Source organism: Eptesicus fuscus, chromosome 20 (assembly GCF_027574615.1).
Source record: "Eptesicus fuscus isolate TK198812 chromosome 20, DD_ASM_mEF_20220401, whole genome shotgun sequence".
Lineage (NCBI taxonomy): Eukaryota > Metazoa > Chordata > Mammalia > Chiroptera > Vespertilionidae > Eptesicus > Eptesicus fuscus.
In genome coordinates this window covers 31,762,640-31,785,804 of record NC_072492.1, presented here as the reverse complement: position 1 = coordinate 31,785,804, position 23,165 = coordinate 31,762,640, and the positions used below count along the sequence as shown (strand labels likewise).

General features: G+C 40.1%; 1 protein-coding gene across 1 annotated transcript in view; it reads right to left on the bottom strand.

The window, feature by feature from the left end:
* Nucleotides 1-387: 387 nt before the first annotated feature.
* TLK2 (tousled like kinase 2) overlaps nucleotides 388-23,165 on the bottom strand; it is an 81,649-nt gene continuing 58,871 nt past the window's right edge. Inside the window, exons 16-22 of the mRNA XM_008149451.3 lie at nucleotides 22,233-22,324; nucleotides 16,887-16,976; nucleotides 13,325-13,494; nucleotides 12,003-12,141; nucleotides 7,698-7,809; nucleotides 5,740-5,847; nucleotides 388-3,119 (exon numbers count right to left, since the gene is read on the bottom strand). Of these exons, the coding sequence (XP_008147673.1) occupies nucleotides 2,946-3,119; nucleotides 5,740-5,847; nucleotides 7,698-7,809; nucleotides 12,003-12,141; nucleotides 13,325-13,494; nucleotides 16,887-16,976; nucleotides 22,233-22,324 (885 nt within the window). The 3' untranslated portion in view covers nucleotides 388-2,945. The remainder of the gene's footprint in view (nucleotides 3,120-5,739; nucleotides 5,848-7,697; nucleotides 7,810-12,002; nucleotides 12,142-13,324; nucleotides 13,495-16,886; nucleotides 16,977-22,232; nucleotides 22,325-23,165) is intronic.

Sequence of the window (23,165 nt, the reverse complement as noted above, 5' to 3'; positions counted from 1 at the left end):
CAGATGTGTTCAGATCAGCCACAGAAGTGGGGTGCATATGGCTCTCAATGGTGAATCCCCACTTTAAAGCTGCCCGTCTCACAATGGATAATTCAGAGCCCAATTCCTTCCCCTCAGACTCCCATATTCCATCCCTTCCTGGGGCCCAGTGCCTTCACCCCTGGATTGTGAACTGATGGCTGTGCCTTCCCTGTCTGCTCACTGCTATATTCCCACCCAGAAGCATAGCTGTTAGCACATCCGAGGTGCAAAAGGTGTTGCACGAATCAACACATTCCCATCATGCCTGTGATTTCCACTGGGTCTCAGCCAGCTGCCAGGGCTCCCTAGCTATACCCTAGATGGTAAGGACTGTTTGAACTAGAGTAAAATCAAGAGGCTGGGAAATTCACTTCTTAAAACTTATTTTAATATCCTCCCCACCCCCCAGATTGGGAAAGGCCAAAACAGTCTGGCTGGATTTCATTACAAATTAATACACATTTAAAAAAATCACTGTTTAAAGTAAATCAACATCATGGCAATAAGGGATTATCCTTGGAAAAAGTGAAACCCATATTAACAAAATATATCGTGGAAGAACCCCACTTGGTGATTTCATTGGCTATTTAAAAGTCTGGTAAAGGTCAACATTCTGCATGTTTTCTGGGGCTGGTCCATGCAGTGGAGAGGCCTGGCCCAAACTCAGTCGAGCCCAGGCAGCTTCAACCAGGCCCTAGACTCAAGGAAAGCAAGGAGCGAGGGCATCCCTTCTTCAGGACCAGGTAGAAAAGGTAAGTCAAGTCCTGCAGCTTCCTTTAGCCCGTGGGGGAAAAGGAGGCAGGAAGTTAGAGGGAAAGCTTCAAGATGCAGCATTTCTTCAACTGCTAAAAAAGTTAAAAATTTTTACAAGATTACTGAGAGGGAGGAAAAAAGGAGCAGAATTTAATATTTGGAGTAAATTCAAATCTAGTGTCAACTTCATCCATCTCTTCATGTGCAGACACCATCCTTTTGGCATTGTGCTCAACCTTTGAAATCCCCTGAGTACTCTTTGCTTTGCAGCTTGATTGTAATGGTTAAAAAAGGTATTTTACACACACGTGTGCACAGATATTTGTGTGTTTATGTGCACATGTGTATAAATATACATTGCAATAAAACAGCTTTAGAAAGCTGGCGGCACCAAGGGCTCTGGGGCTGACTTCCTTCCATTCAGAGTCCACAGGATGTTACCTGCCCACATGCCTCTCTCCAATTTGGAACTCTGCTTCCCTTAAGATGGCCTGATACTGGGGTGAGGGGCAGGTTCACAGAACAAACAAAGGCCCTAAAAACATGTCACCAATGGCATTTATCACATATAATAGAAACACTAGAGTCTTGAGTTAGTTGAGCGCTCTCTACCCTTCCTGACTCCCCTCCCCCTGCCCAGGGAACTCGCATGCCTGAGTGCTGCATCTTTAAATATTTCTGGCTGAGCCCTTTTGCCACATATGTCAGTAACATTCCAAGCTGGCTACCACATGTTCGGGCTCTGGCCTCCTCTCTCCACTGCAGAGTGCTCTGCTGTTTCAAGGGCACGGTAGGGCCACGCAGCTCCCATTTTAGCTCCATCTTCAGTTGATCACATCTCAGAAACAGCCACATTAAAAAAAACATTAGTTCCAAAAAGAGTTCATATTTGTTCATATTTGAAATACCTATTTCCCTTGAGATTATGTTTTACCTCCACTTAGTGCATCTATTAAAGTGAGTTAGACAAAGTACGTGTGCACATGCACACAGAGACACACACCAGCACACACCCACAAAATTTAGAGGTTGGAGGTTATTTCCTGCCAAAAGATCTAATAGAGGAAAGCTTATGTGCTGATCGAGTTTTAATATTGTGGCTAACAAGTAATGTGCACCATTTAGCGAGCACACAGAGACTGTGGGTAGGAACTCCTGATCCCTGGGGCATTGGATTTGGCTCCCCAGCCCGTTTTCTGCCTGACTTTGGAACAGTTGCGATAGTTACTACATTCAGAGAATCCAAGAGGACTGCATGGACAGATGAACCTTTATTTAAAAAAATAGCACTTCAAATAAATTAAAAGGGACAACCGTCAAGTGTTCAAATTGTGAAGAAATAGTTGAAAACCTAGAGAGGCCCAAGCTGCAGTCTTCTAACCTCATTCTTTGTCCAATGGCAAAAGCCCACACATCTCAGTACTCCCACTCAATTTCCCTACTGACACGAGGGAAGCAATTGCACACAGGAGACCAGACGGAGGAGGAAGCTGCATCTGATTGGAATGAACATTGCCACGTACTTGCTAATACGGGTTTCACTTTGTGACCAAATGTATTCTTTGAAAATAAAAAAGGGGGGAGGGAAGCTGCATGTTTTTAAAAATTGAAATTATTTAGGGATAAAACACTAACTCTAGTGCCTTTAACGGGCAATAGCAACTTTTTTCCTCCGAAGTCAAACACCATCCTCAGCTGAGCCTTTGTGCTACAAGCTTTTCAGGAGATGTTACCTAAACTTTATTAAAAGAAAAGAACAAGTTTAAATATAGACACTGGACTAGCCCAGTCTGTATTTTCAAGTCCACATTCTTCATCTGAAGCACTGCATCAGGGACCCCCCTGAGTCTGCATGTTTTCAAGTTCACAGTACATGGAACCAGTTTTTCTTTTTAATTTTTTTCCTCACTCAGAGCAGCCACACGCAGTGGCCGTTGACGCCGGAACCTCGGGCGGGGCCTTTTCCTACGAGGCCTGGCCAGAGGTGCCCAAGGTTTCTCCTCAATGAGAATCGATGCTGTCATGCTCTATGGATGGGAAAAAAGCAAGAAAATAAAAGCACCTGGTACAGGTTTCATGAGATCCATTCGGATTCGCTATGTTCCAAACCCGCTGCTGAATGCCATTTGTCCACTGTGTGTGTTGAACAGTCTGTGGCCTAGGAGTGGGTCTCAATTCGAAGAACTGTTATTGGACACCCCAGAGGTTGATGCAATAGCAGCTCCAGCAGGGCTACTTGTGGAGACCGACTTTCGGATGTGAGGCAGCAAGTAGGGATCACAGGCCAGCTGCTGGACATCGATGCGGTCCTCCTTTCGGTAGGCCAAGCATCGCCGAATAAATGCCTGAAAGAAAAGTTTCTTGAAGCAAGCCTGAAGCAGGTAACCGGGTGCCCCAAGAGGGAAACCCAAGGTTCCCTAGCAGCTGCCAGAGCCCTTCCTGGACCTGCCATGCAGACCCGGAGAAGAGCAAGGGAGGAGGCGCACTGGCAGCAGGACCTCTCTGTGGTCACTGACTCCTTCCCAGATGGAGGTGGATGAGCCATTCCTGAGGGGGAATGGGCATGACATCTAAATACCTCTGCCCCCAAAGCACAGAGACCAACACAAAAAACTCTCTTTGCCTTGGCTGGTTTGCATGGGAACAATCTACATTCATGGTCCTGCATCTATAATCCATGGCCTCACGTGACCTTTCTGAGGAAGTGGGAATTGTAATGACTACTGCCACAGGCAGGGTGAGGCGACCAACACTAACACCACAATGTGCCACAGATTGGTAAATGCCTCCCCTGTGTATCTTGTTCTTCTCCAAAAGATCGTTAAGCAAACGAGAGGACACATAACTAAGTAGTAAAGGAAAACCGGGATAGGACTTGTCTCCCCAAGAGACATAAAGACATAAAGACACCCTGTGAGTTGGGTTTGATTATAATCCTAATTTACTACAAACACAGAGGTTTCCTTGGCACTAGGTATGAAAGGCTAGGTAGTCTGTTCTTCAAGAAGTAGATGATCTATCTTTTTCACCAGACAATTCTTTTTAATTAAAGTCTTATAATTATTTTAAATAAGTGAATCAATTTTTAAAAATCTAAAATGCCATCATCCAAAGTCCATACTTTACTTGAGGGTGATAATGGCATTTCCACGGAGTTTCACTTATTTTTAACAAATGTACTGTGCTAGTGCAGGCTGTTGTCAGTGGGAAAGGCTGTGTGTGGGGCGGGGGGAAGGGAGGGAATGTATGGTAACTCTATTTTCCACTCAAATTTGTTGTGAATCTAAAATTGTTCTAAAAAATAAAGTCTATTTTTAAAAATCTAAAATATGAAATAATTGCTTTTCTATTCCCCCCATGTTTAATTCATAAAACACAAAAGTATAAACCAATCCTGTTTTTCAAAATAAAGGACATCTAGAGGTAATTACTTGATTAAAGCATTTGTAAGATAAAAACAAATTCACAGAAGTGAACATAATGATCCTTGGTCTTTAAAAATAAACCTTTTGCCCTGGCCGGTGTGGCTCAATTGGTTGAGCGCCCCATATACCAAAAAGTTGCTGGTTCTATTCCTAGTCAGGGAATATGCCCCTGGTAGTGAGCTCGATCCCCAGGAGGGGTATGCAGGGGGCAGTCAATCAATGTTTCTCTCACATTGATATTTTTCTTTCTCTCTCTGTCTCTCCTCCTCTCCTTTCCTCTCTCTAAAATCAATTAAAAAATAAGCCTTTCTTGCCCTGGCCAGTGTGGCTCAATTGGTTGGAGCATCATCCCTTATACCAAAATGCTGTGGGTTCCATTCCCATGGAGGCACATACCTAGCTTGTGGGTTTGATCCCCGGTTGGTCAGGGCACATACGGAAGGCAACCAATTAATGTTCTTTCTCACATCAATATTTCTCTCTCTCTCTCCCTTCCCCTCTCTTGCATATCATCAGGTGGAGGATTGAAAGAAAAAAACAAACAAAAAAAATCTTACCTTAGTGAAATATCTGGAACTAGAATTAAATAGGTTTTCTTGTGCTGGACACTAGTCAAATAAACTTTTACATTTTGAATTTTCTCTCTACATAGCTGCCAGTAAAGGCTTTTGAAACAGCAATCTGATCACAAAGTTGCCCTGATTAAAACCTTCAACTGCTTTCCATCAGTCCACAATCTGCCCTGCTGTCTCTCCTACCACTCTCCCCTCTGCTCTGTCCTCACTGTGGACCTGCTAAGCTCACACTCACATCTAAGCTTTACTCACTTTTCTCTGCTCATAATAATCTGTACATGGTCCCCCACCTTCACATCATTCAAAACTGCTCAAAACCTCACATCATCACTGAGGCCTTCCCTGATCATGCCATCAAAAAAGGGGTTCCCACTTCTCCAACCCCTTACTCTGATTTATTTTCTTCATAACATTTATCACCATTAAAATGAATGTATCATTTTTAGTTATTGTTTGCCTCAACTAGTGGGATGCAAACTCCTTAAGGGCAGGGACCTTATCTGTGTAGTTCACTTTTAAAAAAATATATTTTTTTGTTGATTTCAGAGAGGAACAGAGACGGAGAGACAGAAACATCGATGAGAGAGAATCATGGATTGGCTGCCTCCTGCACACCCCACACTAGGGATCAAGCCCGCAACCCAGGCATGTGCCCTGACCCGAAATTGGAACAGGCAACCTCCTGGTTCACGGGTCGATGCTCAACCACTGAGCCACGCCGGCTGGGCTGTAGTTCATTGTTTACACATTCACAGTTTCTTCTGCACTGTCTACTGTTTAATAGGCACTCAATAAATACTTGTTGTGGGAGGAGAGAAGGGTAGAGGTTAGAGAAATACACATTTGGAAGGAAGAGGGTGTTTTAATACTTAAATTTTGTACTAAAAACCCATCCACTATTGCCCATAGAAATAATACAAAAAGCAAAGCAGTCATTTCTGCTGGCCAGTTTGGTCAGAACTTACCTTTGCTTCAGGTGTTACTACTGGCTTTGGCGGAAACTGCACTTCAGTAGCTTTAAGAATAGTATTTTCTTGCAGAATGTCTTGCTGGGACTGGTTATGGCCAAAAGGCTGTCATATAAAAATAAAAATAAACAAAGGTGGGCCTCTGGTTAAAACAAAAGAGAACAATTCAAAATTCCTGGGAGGAACGGAGAAGACATCCTAATGAGAATTGCTATAGGGAACTTTGGAGATAATCTCCTTGAACTCTCTCATTTTTATAGATAAAGGGTACAAAAGACTCAGAGCTTAAATGACTTGCTCACAGTCCAACATCTAGGTTAAGGCAGAGTGGAAACCAGGGGCAGATCTGCTGTGTCATCCTCTGCTAAGCTTTGCTTACAGCAAAGAAAAAGAAGATGCAGAGCAGGAACCAGCAACCTCTTTTGTCCTGAGTGATACATGCAGGCTTAAGCAATACATGTGTGATACTAGCAGGCCCAAGACACAGATAAAAAGAGAGAGAAAAGTGAAAGAGTAGAAGGGGTAAGGTCAGACTTGGGGGCGGGGAGGCACAAAAAACAAGCCCTAGACAGTTTGGCTCAGTGGATAGAGCATTGGCCTGTGGACTGAAGGGTCCAGGGTTCGATTCCAGTCAAGGGCACATGCCTGGGTTAGGGGCTCGGTCTCTAGTGGGGGGCATGCAGGAGGCAGCCGATTGGTGGTTCTCTCTCATCATTGATGTCTCTCTCTCTCTCCCTTCCTCTCTGAAATCAATAAAAATATATTTTAAAAAACAACAACACAGAATTGGGGCTACTTAGTGGCTTTATTTGTGCCTCAAACTGCCATTTTCTAGTAAACTCTGAAAAATTAGGTTAAGTCCAAGTGTCACTTCTACAGTGTTTCTACTGACAGATCACAAAACAACTCTTCCTGGATAACCTCTGCCACCACTCTCGGCAACACTTCCACATTACAGAATATAAGTGATAACTAACCCCTCCTAGTTCTGAATAGCTTCCTGATTAGAGAAGTGGGATAAATAAACAAAGAAATCAAGAAGTTAAAGAGGAAGCTGAAATCTGAATTAAAAGCTCAACACTTCCACATTATCAGAGTATAAGTACCGTAATAATTAACCCCTCCTAGTTCTGAATAGCTTCCTGATTAGAGAAGTGGGATAAATAAAGAAAACAAGAAGTTAAAAAGGAAGTTAAAAAGGAGCTCGGTCTGGGGATTGTAACCAAAATACTAAGAGTCCAGGAGAGTTGCAGAACTCCCAAATGGCTTATACCCACAGCCTAAGGAGAGCACTAAAACATACAAACACACTGACAGCAGAAATATGAGTAGGAATACACAGCTGGATCCTAATACACACATTTATAAGATAGTGTGCTCACAAGGAAAAAACAAGTGTGAAAATTCACTAGGTTATACTTTACTACCTAGGTTATTACTTGTTCTAATGATATGTCACTTTGACCAGAGGTAACAGACAATGAATACTTTCTGATACCACCTCCCAGTAGAGAAATATAAAGCATGCTTTTATTAATAATAGCTTTAACTAATGGGGTGGTTGGGAATAAAGGACCCTGCCAATATTTCAAGTTTCAAGTTTGGGGACCCTTAAGAATGGCTCCTGGGAAGATTGTATACTTTAATAAACTACTTCACATAATTCCCTATACCACATTATTAGAACCAAAACATCTTGGACCTAATTGAGAACAGCAAAAAATACATGTTTTCCACATGAGTCCCAGCAGAATTCATTAAGTGCTTCAGGGTCAAAAATTTCTGCTTATACATAAAGCTATTATTATTCTGTATTTTGTTCAAACCACAACTTTCAAGATTCCGTTTTGTATAATCCAATGATTAACCCCAAGAGAATAATCCGCACCATACCACTTTGTACATGTATCACCCAAGACAGAAGTTAATCCAAAACATCTGACCTTCTTCCTTACCTTCCTTCCATAAAGACACTGGTAGAAGATCACACCCACTGACCAGACATCAACTTTATTTGAGATCTTTGGTGGTTCTTTCCCAACCACAAAACACTCTGGTGGTAAATACCTGGGAAAAGAGGGAAATAAGAATTCTCAGAAAAATAACTGTATAAATCTAAGACATGTACAGGCAAAGGTAAACACCTTGTTGGAAATGAAAATATCTGAATTTTAACAGCTGAAAAAGCAACTTAGACCTACCTGGAGAAAGTTGATGAAAAGACACTCTAAAATAAGGCAGTAATGTCCTATGAAAACTTAAAATACATTTCTCTACTCACTGAGTGACGTAAATATTCTTTTTGGTTCCTATTTCACCCACTCCAGCCTCCTTTCCCAGGGCTGTCCCTAATATAAGTATCATTCAACAACGGTTTAAGGGGTGGGGGCCATAAATGATGTGCACTCCCTTTTATAACAGCTGCATCAACAAACATTAAATCTAACTAGAGGTGGTATCAGTTTCCTTTCATATTGGCTGAAGATGTTGGTAAAAAAAACTATTTTAAAAGTCCCAATGATTTCAGGACCCAGAAGAATGGCTCTCTGAGGAGAATGGCTCTCTTCTTAATGTAGTTTCTTTGGGTAATCTGGACTGGAAATAACTACAATATATAATCAATAGTGGCACTGAAGTCCGTATTATCAAAAGATATTTTATATTTCCCACTTTAAGGGCGATCAGGGGATTACTAGAAGACTAACAGTGCAAAAAAAGCTAAACAAACTACTTGTTAGAACAACTCAATCCTCATCTGAATTCCTTCCCTCCCCATCCACCCCTGGCCTCTAAAAAGACTAGCTGGACAGCCAACCACACCAAATTGTATGGTACGGAAGGTAAGTGCCTCTTGGCATTTAGGAAACCAAACAAATATGCTTCTACTCATTGCCATGGCACAGCTGGAAGGTGGAATTCTGTAGAAGATAACAGATTGATTTCTGCAGATTTCATGCTGGCAAAATCAATTTTGTGAAACTATTTGAAAGCTTGCTATGCTTTGGTATAAAAATCTAAATTTATACCTTGAAGGGGACCACAAGAGTTAAGAGGCAGAAAATGTTCAGATGATGGGCTTTCTTCTTTTTTAAAAAGAAGTTTAGTTTCATGTTGTTTCTCATTTATTATTTTTAACAGACATTTTCGGATGATTAAGATGACTGGCCTAGATTACTATTTCACAATAAAAATTTTTAGCCAAAACACACATTGAGAAATAAAAATACAGATATAGAAATCACAAAGAGGGGGGAAATGGCACAGAAACAATATAGAAAAAATAATTTATTTTAAAAACAGCTCGCCCTAGCCGGTTTGGTTCAGTGGATAGAGCATTAGGCCTGTGGACTGAAGGGTCCCGAGTTCGATTCTGGCCAAGGGCACATGCCTGGGTTGCGGGCTTGATCCCCAGTGCGGGGCGTGCAGGAGGCAGCCGATCAATGATTCTTTCTCATCATTGATGTTTCTCCCTCTACCTCTCCCTTCCTTTCTGAAATCAATAAAAATATATATTAAATATATGAAATAAAATAAAAACAGCTCTTCCAAGTGCTAAAATCTTCCCTAGTTTTATATATGCTATTAGATATATAACAAATAGAATTTTTATTCTAAATGATCATTTTAATGTATTTATAACTTTTTTGTGGAGGTGGTGGGGAAGAACAGATGTTGTTGAACTTGTCTATATGCAGAGTAATAATTTAGCCAAATATTTAGAATACAAAAGACATTGCCACTTAATAGAAGTCTGGCAAATCACTTTCTAGGTCTCAGTTTCCTCCATCTGTAAATGAAGAAATAAACTAGTTCTTCCCCCAAATACTGAAAATAATAAGCATTCTGATTCCCTATCAAGGACTTTGGGAGGAAGAGTAGATGACAGTTCTATGACACTACACTAAAAATTAAAACAAAACAAAACAGCTGCATATTCCATGACGATATAATCCTCAGAGAAAAATGCTTCTCAAGGCCTAGCCTACAGGTCACTTACTTAAAAGTAGTATTTAATGTAGAATAATTCTAGAACAACCAAATACCACATAGTCACTTAGAATTATGTCCTCCTGTCTATTTTGCAGCTCTCTGGGACATTATAGAGGATGATATATTGAGGATAGTGATTATGACAATGTTTCTATCAATATGGAGACTTTTTAAACTTTCATAGAAATCCATAAAATTTAATTTTCTCAGTAGCCCCTCTCTACCTTGCTGTTTACTATAAAAAAACAACAACAAAACACCTCCTACCAACACTCAGTGAGTCCTTATTTATATACATCCCTCTCCACTTCTCCTCAGATTGCCTTGAAGCAAATCCCAAACACCATATAATTTTTATTTAAATTCCAACCACTGAATTTTTATAGCTTAGCAAATATGGCAATAGGTAGCAATGAGAAACCTAATTAAACGTGAAAAAAAAGAACACACTATCAAACAAAAAGCTCAAATTTAAGTTCCAGTGAATTTATACAGCAAAGGTATAGATCTGTTTCCAAAATTTCCAACAGCAGATATTTCTGTATCATTTAGTGACAGGAACACTCACCCACAATAACCACCATAGTGAATACACACTGTAACTGTAGCTTCTATTTTAAACCTGGAATCTCAAAAGTTTTAATTTAATGACTAATTTTCATGATAGATACCATCTCCACAATGAGAAACATTAGAAATTTTGTGAGTTTTTTTAAAGCAGGATTTGATTGATTCTTTAATGCACATAACTTAAATATGATCAGACTGATGAGAACGGGGCCGATCCTACATGTTGTAAAAGATATTCCCCCACTCTTCTCTGTCTGCTTCAGATCAATACCTTCATTCCCAGGCAGTCACTAACTAATCTTTAGACTCAAACATAAGTGATCTACCAACTGACACTGGGATAAAAGAGCATGTGTTCCCCATCCCTTTGTGCTGCTACTGGAAGCTTCCTTCATGTTCAGAATCACACAGATGTGAAAAGGCAGCTCTGTTAACACACATTTACAAAAACAAAGTTAAATGTCTGAGCTACAGGTATCTTGTATGGTTCTCGCTGTCAAAAATCATGCTAGGCAGAAGTAGGATGGTCATAGAACAGACAGCTGGGGTAGAGTGGTTGGGGAGAGATGAGAGACAACAGATGGGGGAAAACGTGGCTCAAAACTTTTTAGAATATGGCTGAGAGAGATGGATAAATTTTTTGGCAAACTGCAAACTTTTTCCTGTTTAGATTTTAAGGGTTGCTTTTTACATCCTGATTACTTTACATACTGATCTTCAGAATTCCTTAGTTCTTGAGAATCCATCATCCTCGGGCAACTCTGGAAACAAATCCTTCAGCCCATTAACCCCTGAAGAGAGAGACCTGCATTTGTACTGAAAAGAATTTAGGGCCATTCTTGATAAACAAATGAGCAACCTCTTTCTCTACCTACTCACTAGGGCCGACCCTAAGGAGGAAACACCCAACTCATACACCTGACCACACATAATCTCTCTCAATGGTTTTCAAGAAAGGAAAGAAATATTAAGACATAAATCTATACTAATAAAAGGGTAATATGCTAATTAGACCAGACATCTTCCAGGCGACCTTCCGGACAAAACCACAGTGGTGGGGCCAAGGCAGAGGCAGTTAGGGGCAATCAGGCTGGCAGGGGAGAGCAGTTAGGGAGATCAGGCTGGTAGGGGAGAGCAGTTAGGGGGATCAGGCTGGCAGGGGAGAGCAGTTAGGGATCAGGCCGGCAGAGGAAAGCAGTTAGGGGGGTCAGGCCGGTAGGGGAGAGCAGTTAGGGGGATCAGGCCAGCAGGGGAGAGCAGTTAGGGGGATCATGCCAACAGGGGAGAGCAGTTAGGGAAATCAGGCCGGTAGGGGAAAGCAGTTAGGGGGATCAGGCCAGCAGGCAGGTGAGCAGTTGGGAGCCAGTGGTCCCATATTACGAGAGGGATGTCCGACTGCCGGTTTAGGCCCGATCCCTAAACCGGCAGTCGGACATCCCCCGAGGGGTCCCAGATTGGAGAGGGTGCAGACTGGGCTAAGGGACCCCCACTACGAATTCGTGCACTGGGCCTCTAGTATAAATATAAAAGTCAAACCGCTGAAAAGACAGTAACTTTTGGGAAGGAAAATATGCTTTGGTTTATATTTATAGCATTACTGCCCAAGCAGAAAGGATATAGATATTAACTATTAATTATCAACACTTCAGTATAGCACAGCCACACCACCAGCCAACCTGGCAGATCTCCCAGATACCTACCAATAAGTACCAGCACCTTGTGACGTGAGCTCCATGCCATCCACTGAATTGTAGCTGTCATCATCCATGATCTTGGAAAGACCAAAATCTGTGATTTTTATCTCTCCACACGCTGTACCATTTACTAAAAGAATATTACCTAAAAAGATAAAAATCTTCATGAATAAAAAGAGACTTACCAATTAAGAGAAAAAGCCAAGTAATAACAGACAAGAAGGAGACATCTGAACTCAACGTCCTGCACGCAATACCAAACATCTCAATCCCCAGAATAAAATGAGATCTGGACTCTGAATGCGGGGGAAGAGTCCTCAGTGTCTGGCTGCAACCTTCTATTTTCCAAGAATCACCTGCTTAATGTTCTAAAACCACCACTGTGAGCAGTGGAAATAAATTATAACTCGCCAAAGTAAAATATCACTTGTACAGTTGGTCAAAAATTGTGGGAAAGTTTCATCTGAACTTTCAGTAAAGATCTCTAACCCACGGTGTTTAGAACATTCATCTGGGGAGGGAGGGGTTGTCAAAGAAAACATACAAGGGAATCAAAGATAGTACCACAGTGCCACCTACAGCTCCTAAGGCAGGAAAACGTATTGGACTCAGTGATGGAAAACCCGAGCACACAAAGGCCACTCTTTAAAAAAAGCACTTCATCGTAATGGATTTTTTTAGTCATGTGAACTGTATTAGAACATTAAAGCATAATGAGTCGTGAGAGTTAATATGTAGCTACCAGAAGAGGAAAGCAAGCTTTACAACTGTGCCACACCAGGAGGTAAATGGGAATCCCCTTCCTAACACCAAAGCTAAGCTGGATGGAGCTGTCCACAGCGACACATGCAGACGTCAACAAAGAGTAGAGGCAAGAAGTCCAACTACCCTCTACTCTTTGTTGATGACTATCCAAGTTAGATAGTAACCACACAAAAAGATGAAAAACTCTGCTCGGAACTTAATGTGCAAAATAAGTTGTTAATTTCGAGCACTTATCAAAGAGACCTGGAGTAGAGGAACTACTATGCAGTGTGAGTAATGGGAAAAAACAAAGCGAGCAGTTCTTTCCTCATCGGGCTGACATCATGAACTGCCTGGGCTCTAAAGACAGGGCATTGTTTCTCTGGAGCATTTATTATGACCCGCCCTCCTAAACCCAGTGCTTTGTGGCCAGGGCTCTTCTATTCCCACACCTACTCAAGCCATCTAAAGTCAGATGGTTTTAGCCTTCCTGGCTCCTGTCAAATTCTCTCACTTTATAAAATTAAGTCATTTATAAGACCAAAGAAAAGCCACCAATACTGTCTCCTAAAAGTTAGACATACCTGGTTTGAGGTCATAGTGTATGATGGGAGGTTTTATTTCATTTAAGTACTTTAAAGCATTCACAATCTGCATGATAATGGATCGGGCCTCTTTCTCCGACATTAATTTGTGCTGTTTCAGGTAGAAGTCCAGATCATTTCCCTCACAGTATTCTAATACTGTACAAAACCTAAAGACAAATAAACCAACATTTGACCGCGAGATGAGAGCAAGCAGATTAAGACTAACTAAACCAGTCCCAGTGAAAACTTCAGGTAATTAGCTTCTCCTTTCTTCTTTGTTCCTTAAAAAAAAAACTCTTCTATTCTTTATTCAGTACTAGCTACTTGAGTGGGCAGAGGAAGAAACCGCTTACTCTCTTGGTGAGGAGCCTCCACACCCCCCGACACTGGAATCTGTTGTGCTAAATAAAGCTCACACATGGCACACCTCAACTGCAATGTATCTTTATGGAAGGGTCTCCTTTACATATCCAAGCTACACCCCATTTCTAAACAAGCATATGTGATCAAATACACAGTTCTCACTACAAACATTTTCAATGACCCTGAGTGCTGACAGTGAGGAAAAAATCTCAGGTTTGCCCCGGTCCCAAGTATTGATTTCAAACCATGCCTCCTGGCAGTTTGACACAATACAGTACTACCATTTCTCTTTGCTAAACACAAGGTATAAAAGTACAGTGTCTATGGTTCTAACAAATGTGTTATTACATAGTATGGGTTTTCTTCCTTCACTTATATCAATACATTAAACAGACCCAAATTTAAAATTGCATGTGTTTATCTTTGAAGGCAGTTATAAACTGAAGTAAGGCATCCTGAATGGTTTGAGTAGTCCTGAGAAGAATACCTTTTAAATGATTGACAATATGGGTGTATGACCCGGGGTCTAGCCAGGAAATAAAAATCACTTAAGAGGCTTTAATTCAGGGAACTGAACACATAGATGATGAAAGACCTGAGAAGACAACTGGCCAGTGAGGTCCCCCAGAGGTCATCTAGAGCAGGAAGCCATTAGCACCCTAAGGCTAGAGGGCCAGAGGGAGATGGTGCAACCAGAACCCAGGGTCACCAAGGGAAAGTGGAACCACAATGAGGGAGGGGTGTCCTCTATCCCCCACCATCTCTGTCTCCCTATTGGCTGAACCCAGTTCATCAACAACTGACACACAAACACAGCCTGCAAGGGCCAACTCACCTAAGACGCAGAACAGGGGAAGAATGAGCAGACCAGAGAGCAAACAAACTCAGGACTGAACTATGGGCCTCCGGGCAATTTGAAGCCTTCAAAATGCAATGCAATGTAATGTGGACATACATAGCCTTGTGGGATCCCAAACTGAACAACAACTTTATGCTCCTTATGATACATACTAGCACCCTATTTGAAAACGTCCGAAATTTATAGATTCTCTGAACTGAGACACGGAAATCTGGATTCTCATGCTTAGTTGATTTATTCTTTGACCCAAATGCAAGGTGAAAATAAAATCTCTCTTTTAATACTCAAACAACTCACAGAGGTCTTTCTTCTTTTTATTTTTTGTATTAGAGACATTTTATTTAAAAAAAGAAAATGTATTATAGCCTAAAATAGATTATATAACATAATACAGTATATATTTATATCTTTAAAATATTTTTGTGTCTAGGTTTGGTCCTTCCAAAATGCTGGTCTGACTTATTGTTAATGAAAATTCATCATATACACAACAGGAAGAACAAAGTAAACAACTCAAGAATAGCACAGATTCAACTCAATTTCTCAGATAAGTTTAAAGTATGTATACAATTCAAAACAGCAGATAATCGAAGTCATCATATTTATTATCTTTGAAATAGTTTTTGTACTTATGTTTTGGGGAGTAGGGGTAAGGGTCCTATCTAGTGTTCAATGGATTTACTCAAAGCAAAACAGTAAAGCCACCCTGTGGAGACCTGCTCTCTTCTACCTAGATATTTTTCTCAACCCCAATCCATGCTAAACACACCTGGAAATGGGAAATCCCAGAGATGATAGTTTATGTTCCCAAACAGAATTGTGGTCTCTCTTTGAGGTCACTTCTAAATGTGGGTTGGTTCTCTGTATAGCAATTTCTGAGATAGCTGCTGCCTGAACAGGCCAAAACTCCTAAAATTACACTGGGGGTCTAGAGGAATACTTGCAAGCCATACCCAAAATATGTTCTCCTGACTCGGTTCAGACTCCTACAAAGAAAATGTTTCCAAATGCTGAAACATTTCTCAACTGCTGGATAAACCCAGAGGTAGTACTAGAGCTTACCTATACCTGGTAATGAAATAACAATACTCAAAATTATTAAAGATCTTAGACTTCTGATTCTCAAATCTCCACCTATAAAATGAGACGGCTGAACTGAGATCCCTCCCAATTCTAACATCTTATAAAGCTATGAACCTATATTTTAACACTCTTGAAAGGTCTGTCAGTGTTCATCAGTCTCCAGGGTGGGACGGAGACGCGATTGAATAGTCCACACTCACTGGTGCATGTAAGTAGGATGCTAGCACCAATTTGTGTGAGAGCTGACAGTTAAATTTCCAGGAATTTTGTGAGCTGGTTATTAAGCCACTGGTAGAATAAATGGATAAACAAAAGGCAGTTACGGCTAAACAATAGAATATATCTGGTCATAAAAAGGAAGTTCTGATACATGACACAAAAAGGATAAACCTTGAAAAAAAAATCATACTAAGTGAAAAAAGCCAGTCACAAAAGCCTACGTCTATATGATCCATTCACATGAAAGTCCAGAACAGGAACTCTATAGAGTCAAAAAGTGGATTAGTGGTTGCTTAGGGCTGGGGGTAGGAAGTGGAGAAATAGGGAGATGATAACAAAGGTACAAGGTTTCTTTTTGAGGTGATGAAAATGTTCTAAAATTGACTATGAAGATGGTGGTGCATTCTGTGAATATACTAAAAACCACTGAATTGATTATACATGGTGTGCCACAAGAATTTTAAAAACATGCAATACCTGACTATTTAGTCAGGGACACTGACCTCTTTTCCCTTAGATTGTCAAATAAAAAGATGACAACAGCCAACACAATAGCTGTTGGGTATGAATGAATAAAAACTATACCTATTTTTAAATGTCAGATCAGCAAAAATATATTTTTTTGGTGTACCACAGAATTTTAGTAGTTTATGTGTGAAATTAGATGAAAAAGGTTGAAAACTGCTGCTTTAAAAAAGTGAACTACATGGTATATAAGTTATATTTCAATAAAGCTGTGTGTGTTTAATTGACAGCTTGAAACTGGATATGTTGAGAGTATTTATAACACAGAAATTGGCAAATATTACAAATTATTCCCACCAAACTGGATGTTAAACATTTATAGCACCAACTGCACACATCCTGTGGCCAAGAGATGTCTTAATTCACATACGACTATTTGCCCATAAATAAATATATTTGGTTCCCTCAAAGAGTTTTTCTTGGGCCCAGATTTAAACTCTATTCCATAAGTAGTCAACACACTACAAGAAAATAGCATTAATTACTAAGATGAAATGGTGCAGCACTTACGAGTCCGTGTCCAGTGAAAAGTAATCGTACAGCTTAACTATTCTGGGATGATCCAGTTCTTTGTGAATCCGGTACTCCCTACATGCATGCCTGTAAATAAAATGGAAAATTAACATTTGCATTCTGGCTTGTCTTTTAGAACTCATCAAGGATAATCTACATATTTTCTTATTTCGCTATTGTTTCTACTTATTCATTCAGTTCCATCTGGTTCCCTTATCTTTCTTCATCCTATTTTCTCTACTAGTATCTACCAAGCTGTTGAGAAGATAGTAGGTACTCAAATATTTGTTGAATGAATGGATTTTCATCCTTTCAAAGTTCATTCAGTGACAATCTTACCGCTTTTATAATTATATCCAAATATTAGAGCTTTAAAAATTATAAAGACAGTTTTTTCCTCTTCTAAAGCTGATACTTCATATCTATAAATGTTTATATCCTGGTGTTACATCAAGGGGAGCAATTAGCATATAAACTCCTTGGGTAAAAGGATTACTGGTTATATAAGGCAATTAGCAGCGCTTTGTATATTTTTTAATCCTACTCCTTACAAAAAGGATTTAAAGGGCTATCAGCTTTATTTTCTTCTAAGAAAATGGGAAATTGATAGAAAATGTGAAATTATGGGAAACCCGTTTTTTTTTGGAACAAGAATTTAAATATGTATTAAGAGTTTTTATTTAGTACTTTTCCAATTTAGAAGCATTTAATAAGATTAGGAACACAAATATATATTAGGACATATACACTGAATTTTAGGAGAATAGAACATGTTTATACAATGTAATTACAAATAATTTTTATCTAGTTCTTTTCAAAGAACAACAGAAAATGATTATATTTTAAGTAACGTAGCACCATTTAGTTTGGGGCATTTTGTTATAAGGCAAGTCATTAAAAAAAATTTTTCCAGCCCTAACAGGTTTGGCTCAATGGGTAGAGCGTCGGCCTGCAGACTCAAGGGTCCCAGGTTCGATTCCGGTCAAGGGCATGTACCTTGGTTGCGGGCACATCCCTAGTGGGGAGTGTGTAGGAGGCAGCTGATCGATGTTTCTCTCTCATCAATGTTTCTGACTCCCTCTCCCTTCCTCTCTGTAAAAAAATCAATGAAATATATATATATATATATAAATATATATTTAAAATTTTTTTTCCCATAGTATGGTAAACACACACACACACACACAAACACACACACACACACACACACACAACAACAACAATAACAACAACAACAACTAAAAGAAGGGGTGTTTTCTGAAATTGGTGTATTCCAACAGAAAGTTGAGAAAACAATTGGTGGGGAGAAAGAGGAGACTGAAATCTAAAAGTATATATATAAAATATATTTTCCCCCAATGGAAACTGTTGGACTAGGCTTATTTTTCAAGCTGCCACTTCTGGCAGTTTTTGCTTCTTCTGATGCTTCATTTCGTCATTTTTATGTCTCTCTGGAAAGAAAGACTTGCCACACTTAGAGTAGCATTAGAACAGCCACTACCCTGGGACCAAGAAACCTGGATTGAGTCTGGGCTGTGTGGCCCCACCTCACTGGGCTTCACCACCACTGTACTGGATTGACAGCTTTAAAGGGGGTCCCTGCAGATCCATGCCTCCGGAGCCCCTGTAGAGACGCTGAGCAAAGAAAGTGGCTTTGGCCCAACTCCCCATTCCACCAAAGAAGCTCCACACGTATCCTTTTTCATATATCAAGATTGGTGTAGTATTTCATTTGGTAAAATAAAGGTGATGCTATTCAAAAAACAAACTAGTTTAAGCTCAGGTCGGTCGCTCAGTGGTTAGAGCATAGGCCCTCAAACCAAAATGTCTCAAGTTCGACTCCTGGCGGGGACACCTACCTAGGTTGCAGGTTTCAAGCCTTGGTCGGAGCTCACGCAGGAGGCAACCAATCCATGTGTGACTCTCTCTCACATTGATGTTTCTCTCTCTCTCTGCTCTCCCTCCTTCCCTTCCATTCTCTCTAAAAACCAATGGAGAAAATATCCTTGGGTGGGGATTAAAACAAAAAAAACAAGTTTAGAAACCTATGGACTAAATAGATATCTGTTCAAGTCATTTTTTTTACTCTAGCATACTATAAATCCATAGTTCCCTGCACTTTTAACATTTTGATTTTGTACATTTCCAAGTAGAGACCAATTTCTGTCAAGGTACAGAACACAGAAGAAATGAATGGAAACAAAAATTAAGAATCAAAGGAAATGTCATTCAAACTCCTCACCAACTAAGGGAAGTTAGCTCTCCCTCAAGGTCACATCAGGCTCTAGGCCCGCTTCTCATGTTTCATCAGGCAAGGCAGTATCTCTGCCATGGCCGTCATATTTCAACTTAGCAACCAAGGGATTAATGCACCATAAATACAGAAACTTTACTAAGAAACTTATCCACTAAAGTGTTAATCTTTGACTCTCTTATAAGTGGATATATATTTAGATTTTCAAAATTATGTTATCCTAGAAGATTAGAAAAGAGTATCCTACAAGAATATACTAATTAAAATGCAATTATTTCTGCAGAAAGCTTTATATGAAATTGTCCTACTATAGAGATTTTAATATAATATGTTGGGGCATTAAAGAAATCTAGTAATACCTATTAATGCATTTAATAATGCAAAAGTAAAACAATCAGTTTACTTTTTGTTTGTGGGTAAGGAGGAGAGGAAAGGAGGTGGAGAATATAACTCAACATTAAAAACAACAGCCTTTTACTTTCTTTGATTTTTTTCCTTCTTTTTTACCCAAATAAATGTCTTGATTCCAATTGGGACTGGAAAGTCATCCACATGAAAGGAAAAGCAATTAGAAGACCTACTTTGCAGGGTTAGAATAGCATTTTCATCTTTTATAATATTTCCACAACACTACTTTTTAGTTTAATACTGAATTTTTAAAGCACTCTCTAAAATCTGTTATGTGCTTGATATAAACCTCTTTCTTTTTCCTCTTGATATAGTTGTAATTTTATATAAACCTCTTTAAGGTCAAAGAAGTTAATGACATTTTGCTAATTCATTATTCTCTATAGCCTGAAATTCATCAATATGATTTCATATCACTTAGCAAGCAATATCTTTCAAAGAAAGGTGGAAATGCTTAAGAATTTTCCCCGAACGATGAATGGAGGTCATAATAACTTTGCACACCCTCTCCCCAGTGTCAACTAGGAAATGGCCACTACCCACATGGCTCCAGAGGTGGTCAGGCATGCTGATTCCCACCTCTGGGGAGGAAACAAAGAGTAGGAAGGCACCACTGTAAGCCTGAGCTGGGTCAGTAAGGAGCTAAGAAACATGAGACAAACTCCTCCACTTGCTCTCTCTGTCTGAAAGAGAAATGTGAGAAAGACAACCAATTCATACCTACCAGGACTTGCCCAATATGTCAAGGAGGTACACAGTCCTGGCTTCAATACCTCACTGTTTCAAACCGCTGGGATGTGAACACCTACTGGAGTTCTCTTTAAGGTCAGCCTAGAAGCTGGATATTGAGACTAGGCAAAATATGTACAGATCCTGGCACAGGAACTATCTTCTTGAGAAGATAGTCTTGGTTGACCTTGGTCTTGGCTGACCAAAGTTGATCCCTTGTAGAGTCAATTGATTTAGAGTGGTCAGTACATACATGACAGCTGGAGGACATTTTAAAAGAGGAACATATACTGTTCCGACACTTTTAGGCATTCTGAGGGTCTCAATATAATGGGGACATTTCTCATTTATAACTGGTCAGAACAACATGTGGTTTCCTTCTCTGAAGTGCTCCTGGCATTCACTGAAGCCCGCCAGTCCCTCACGTCAAGTGACTGGAATGTACTTATAATATTGTAACTGCTCCTCAGAAGCATCTGGACTGCAGCTGCCTGTCACGTAAGATACACATACAGAATGCCATGCATGAACCACATACAATCCCCTCTCCTACCTCTGCTAAGCCCTCTCTCTCTCACTACCACAGGAACATTCTCTTCCCCAGGGCCAAGAGCCATTGCCAATCTGCATGGAATAGGAAGAGTTCCTGGGTCCCCATGAACAATAGGTATAAAGCAAGAGTTGCCTTGGTCCATGTGTGAAAAAGTGGTTGATAATGTAGAAATGTTTATTTTTCCCTTTGAGATTTAGAAGCCAACTAAAAGGCTACTTTAAAGTCCATTGTTTTTCCCCCTCCAAAGAACTATTTGTAAGAAAAAAAAACCCAAAACTGCTTTTGGAGAAAGGAGGCAGGTTCTTTATAGCAAAAGAGGCCATCTCACTGAGCCGGCATGGCTCAGTGGTTACCTATTCATCAAGAGATCAAGGTTAGATTCCCAGTCAGGGCACATGCCCGGGTTGCAGGCTCAATCCCCAGTGTGGGGCATGCAGCCAATCAATGATTCTCTCTCATCACTGATGTTCCTCTCTCTCTCCCTCCCTCCCTTCCTCTCTGAAATCAATAAAAGAAAAAAAACAAACATGTCTAACTCAGTACTTGTACCTACAACAAGGAAACAACATTAAGCACAGTGGGGGTCTTAATAGCAAATTGATTCTGCATGGCCTCCAGTGTTCAGAAGCTCAGAGGAAACAAGCATAACCTGACATTAATGGAACAAAGAAATTGACAGCTGCACATATAATGACTATTCATTCTAAAGAAGGCACCCCCCGACCCCAAGTGCAGATGAGGGCCAGCACTAGTGGCATTCTGGAGAGGCAAGCACAATAAATGGGACACTTAAGATAAAAAACTTGAAGACCGGCAAACTATGCCTGGGGAGGTGAGCACAGCACTGAGGAGCTGAACAAGCCAAACAAGTACCATTGAGGCACATCAGGTCCCCGTTTCCCCCCCAGCTGTCTGTCTCCTCCATAAGGAAATGACTGCAGCAGCTAAAAAGTCCCACCAGTCACCTCCCAGGGTCTCCCAACCACTAAAGGACACTCTCCTCTGGTTTCTATAGACAAGCAACAACCCTATTTCTGAGGCTTTGTTTATTGTAGCTAATTTTATACAAGACAATGGAAGGGGAGGTAAAGAGCATGGGCTTTGGATAAAGGGAAGTCTAGATTTAAATACCATCTCAGCCATTTCTTTTTTTTTTTTCTTTTTTTTTTTAACGTTAATTCTTTATTGTTCAAAGTTTTACAAATATAACCATTTCTTAATTGTTGTTTAAATTCTCCTAAGTATCAGTCCTCATCAGTAAGGTGGGAAAGTTATTCTCTCCTAGGACAGTTATAAGGATTAAATGAAACAACAATATATGTAAAGCTTTTAATACAGTGCTCAAACTTCAGCCATTATCACTAAATTTTGAAAAATCAGACACTCAAGTATCACTTACTTGTGGTAATTCTCCTTTTTTTCATCTCTCCAGTTTTTATTTAACTGGTGAATTTTCACAGCTACATATCTTTGTTCTGTTAGGTCAAATGCCTATAAAGAAAAGAAATACATTATGTTCTAGATAAATGATAAGAATTACAGGCAACTGATTTGAAGCTTCTATTTAATAGAACATACTCAAAGTCCAAGATGCAATATTAAATAAAACAGCAGCAGAAGACAACACATCACATATGTGTTTCAGAGCAGCAAGCATCTTCTTGAAACTGTGATCAGATAATTTAGAAATCTCCAGACACATTGGCACCAAGGGGTTTAGAACATAAAACTAAGCATACATGAACAGAAAGACAGCTCATGCCTTAACAGACACTTACAAACAATTCTCTTTCTGGGCATCATCTAACCTATTTGGGACTTTTCTCCCTTAGGTTGTCCTTGTCCCTCAGCTGACAATGAGACCTGATGTGCCTCAATGGCAAGTCCTGCCACTTTTATTTATTTTTATTTTTTATTTTTTTATGTATTTTATTGATTTTTTACAGAGAGGAAGAGAGAGGGATAGAGAGTTAGAAACATCGATGAGAAACATCGATCAGCTGCCTCTTGCACACCCCCTACTGGGGATGTGCCCGCAACCAAGGTACATGCCCTTGACCGGAATCGAACCCGGGACCTTTAAGTCCGCAGGCCGACGCTCTATCCACTGAGCCAAACCAGTTTCGGCAAGTCCTGCCACTTTTAAAATGCTGGGGACACAGACTGCCTTCTTGAAAAAAAACCCCTCAGAATACACTTCTTTGCTATGTTTGTTTAGAAAATAACTTTGTAATTTGCCATATTGTGTTTATTAAAATAAAGACAGAAACAAAACCAAGAAAGAAGCCTTGCCTTTAGTCCCATTCATATATGCTGAGTAAATTAAAAGCAG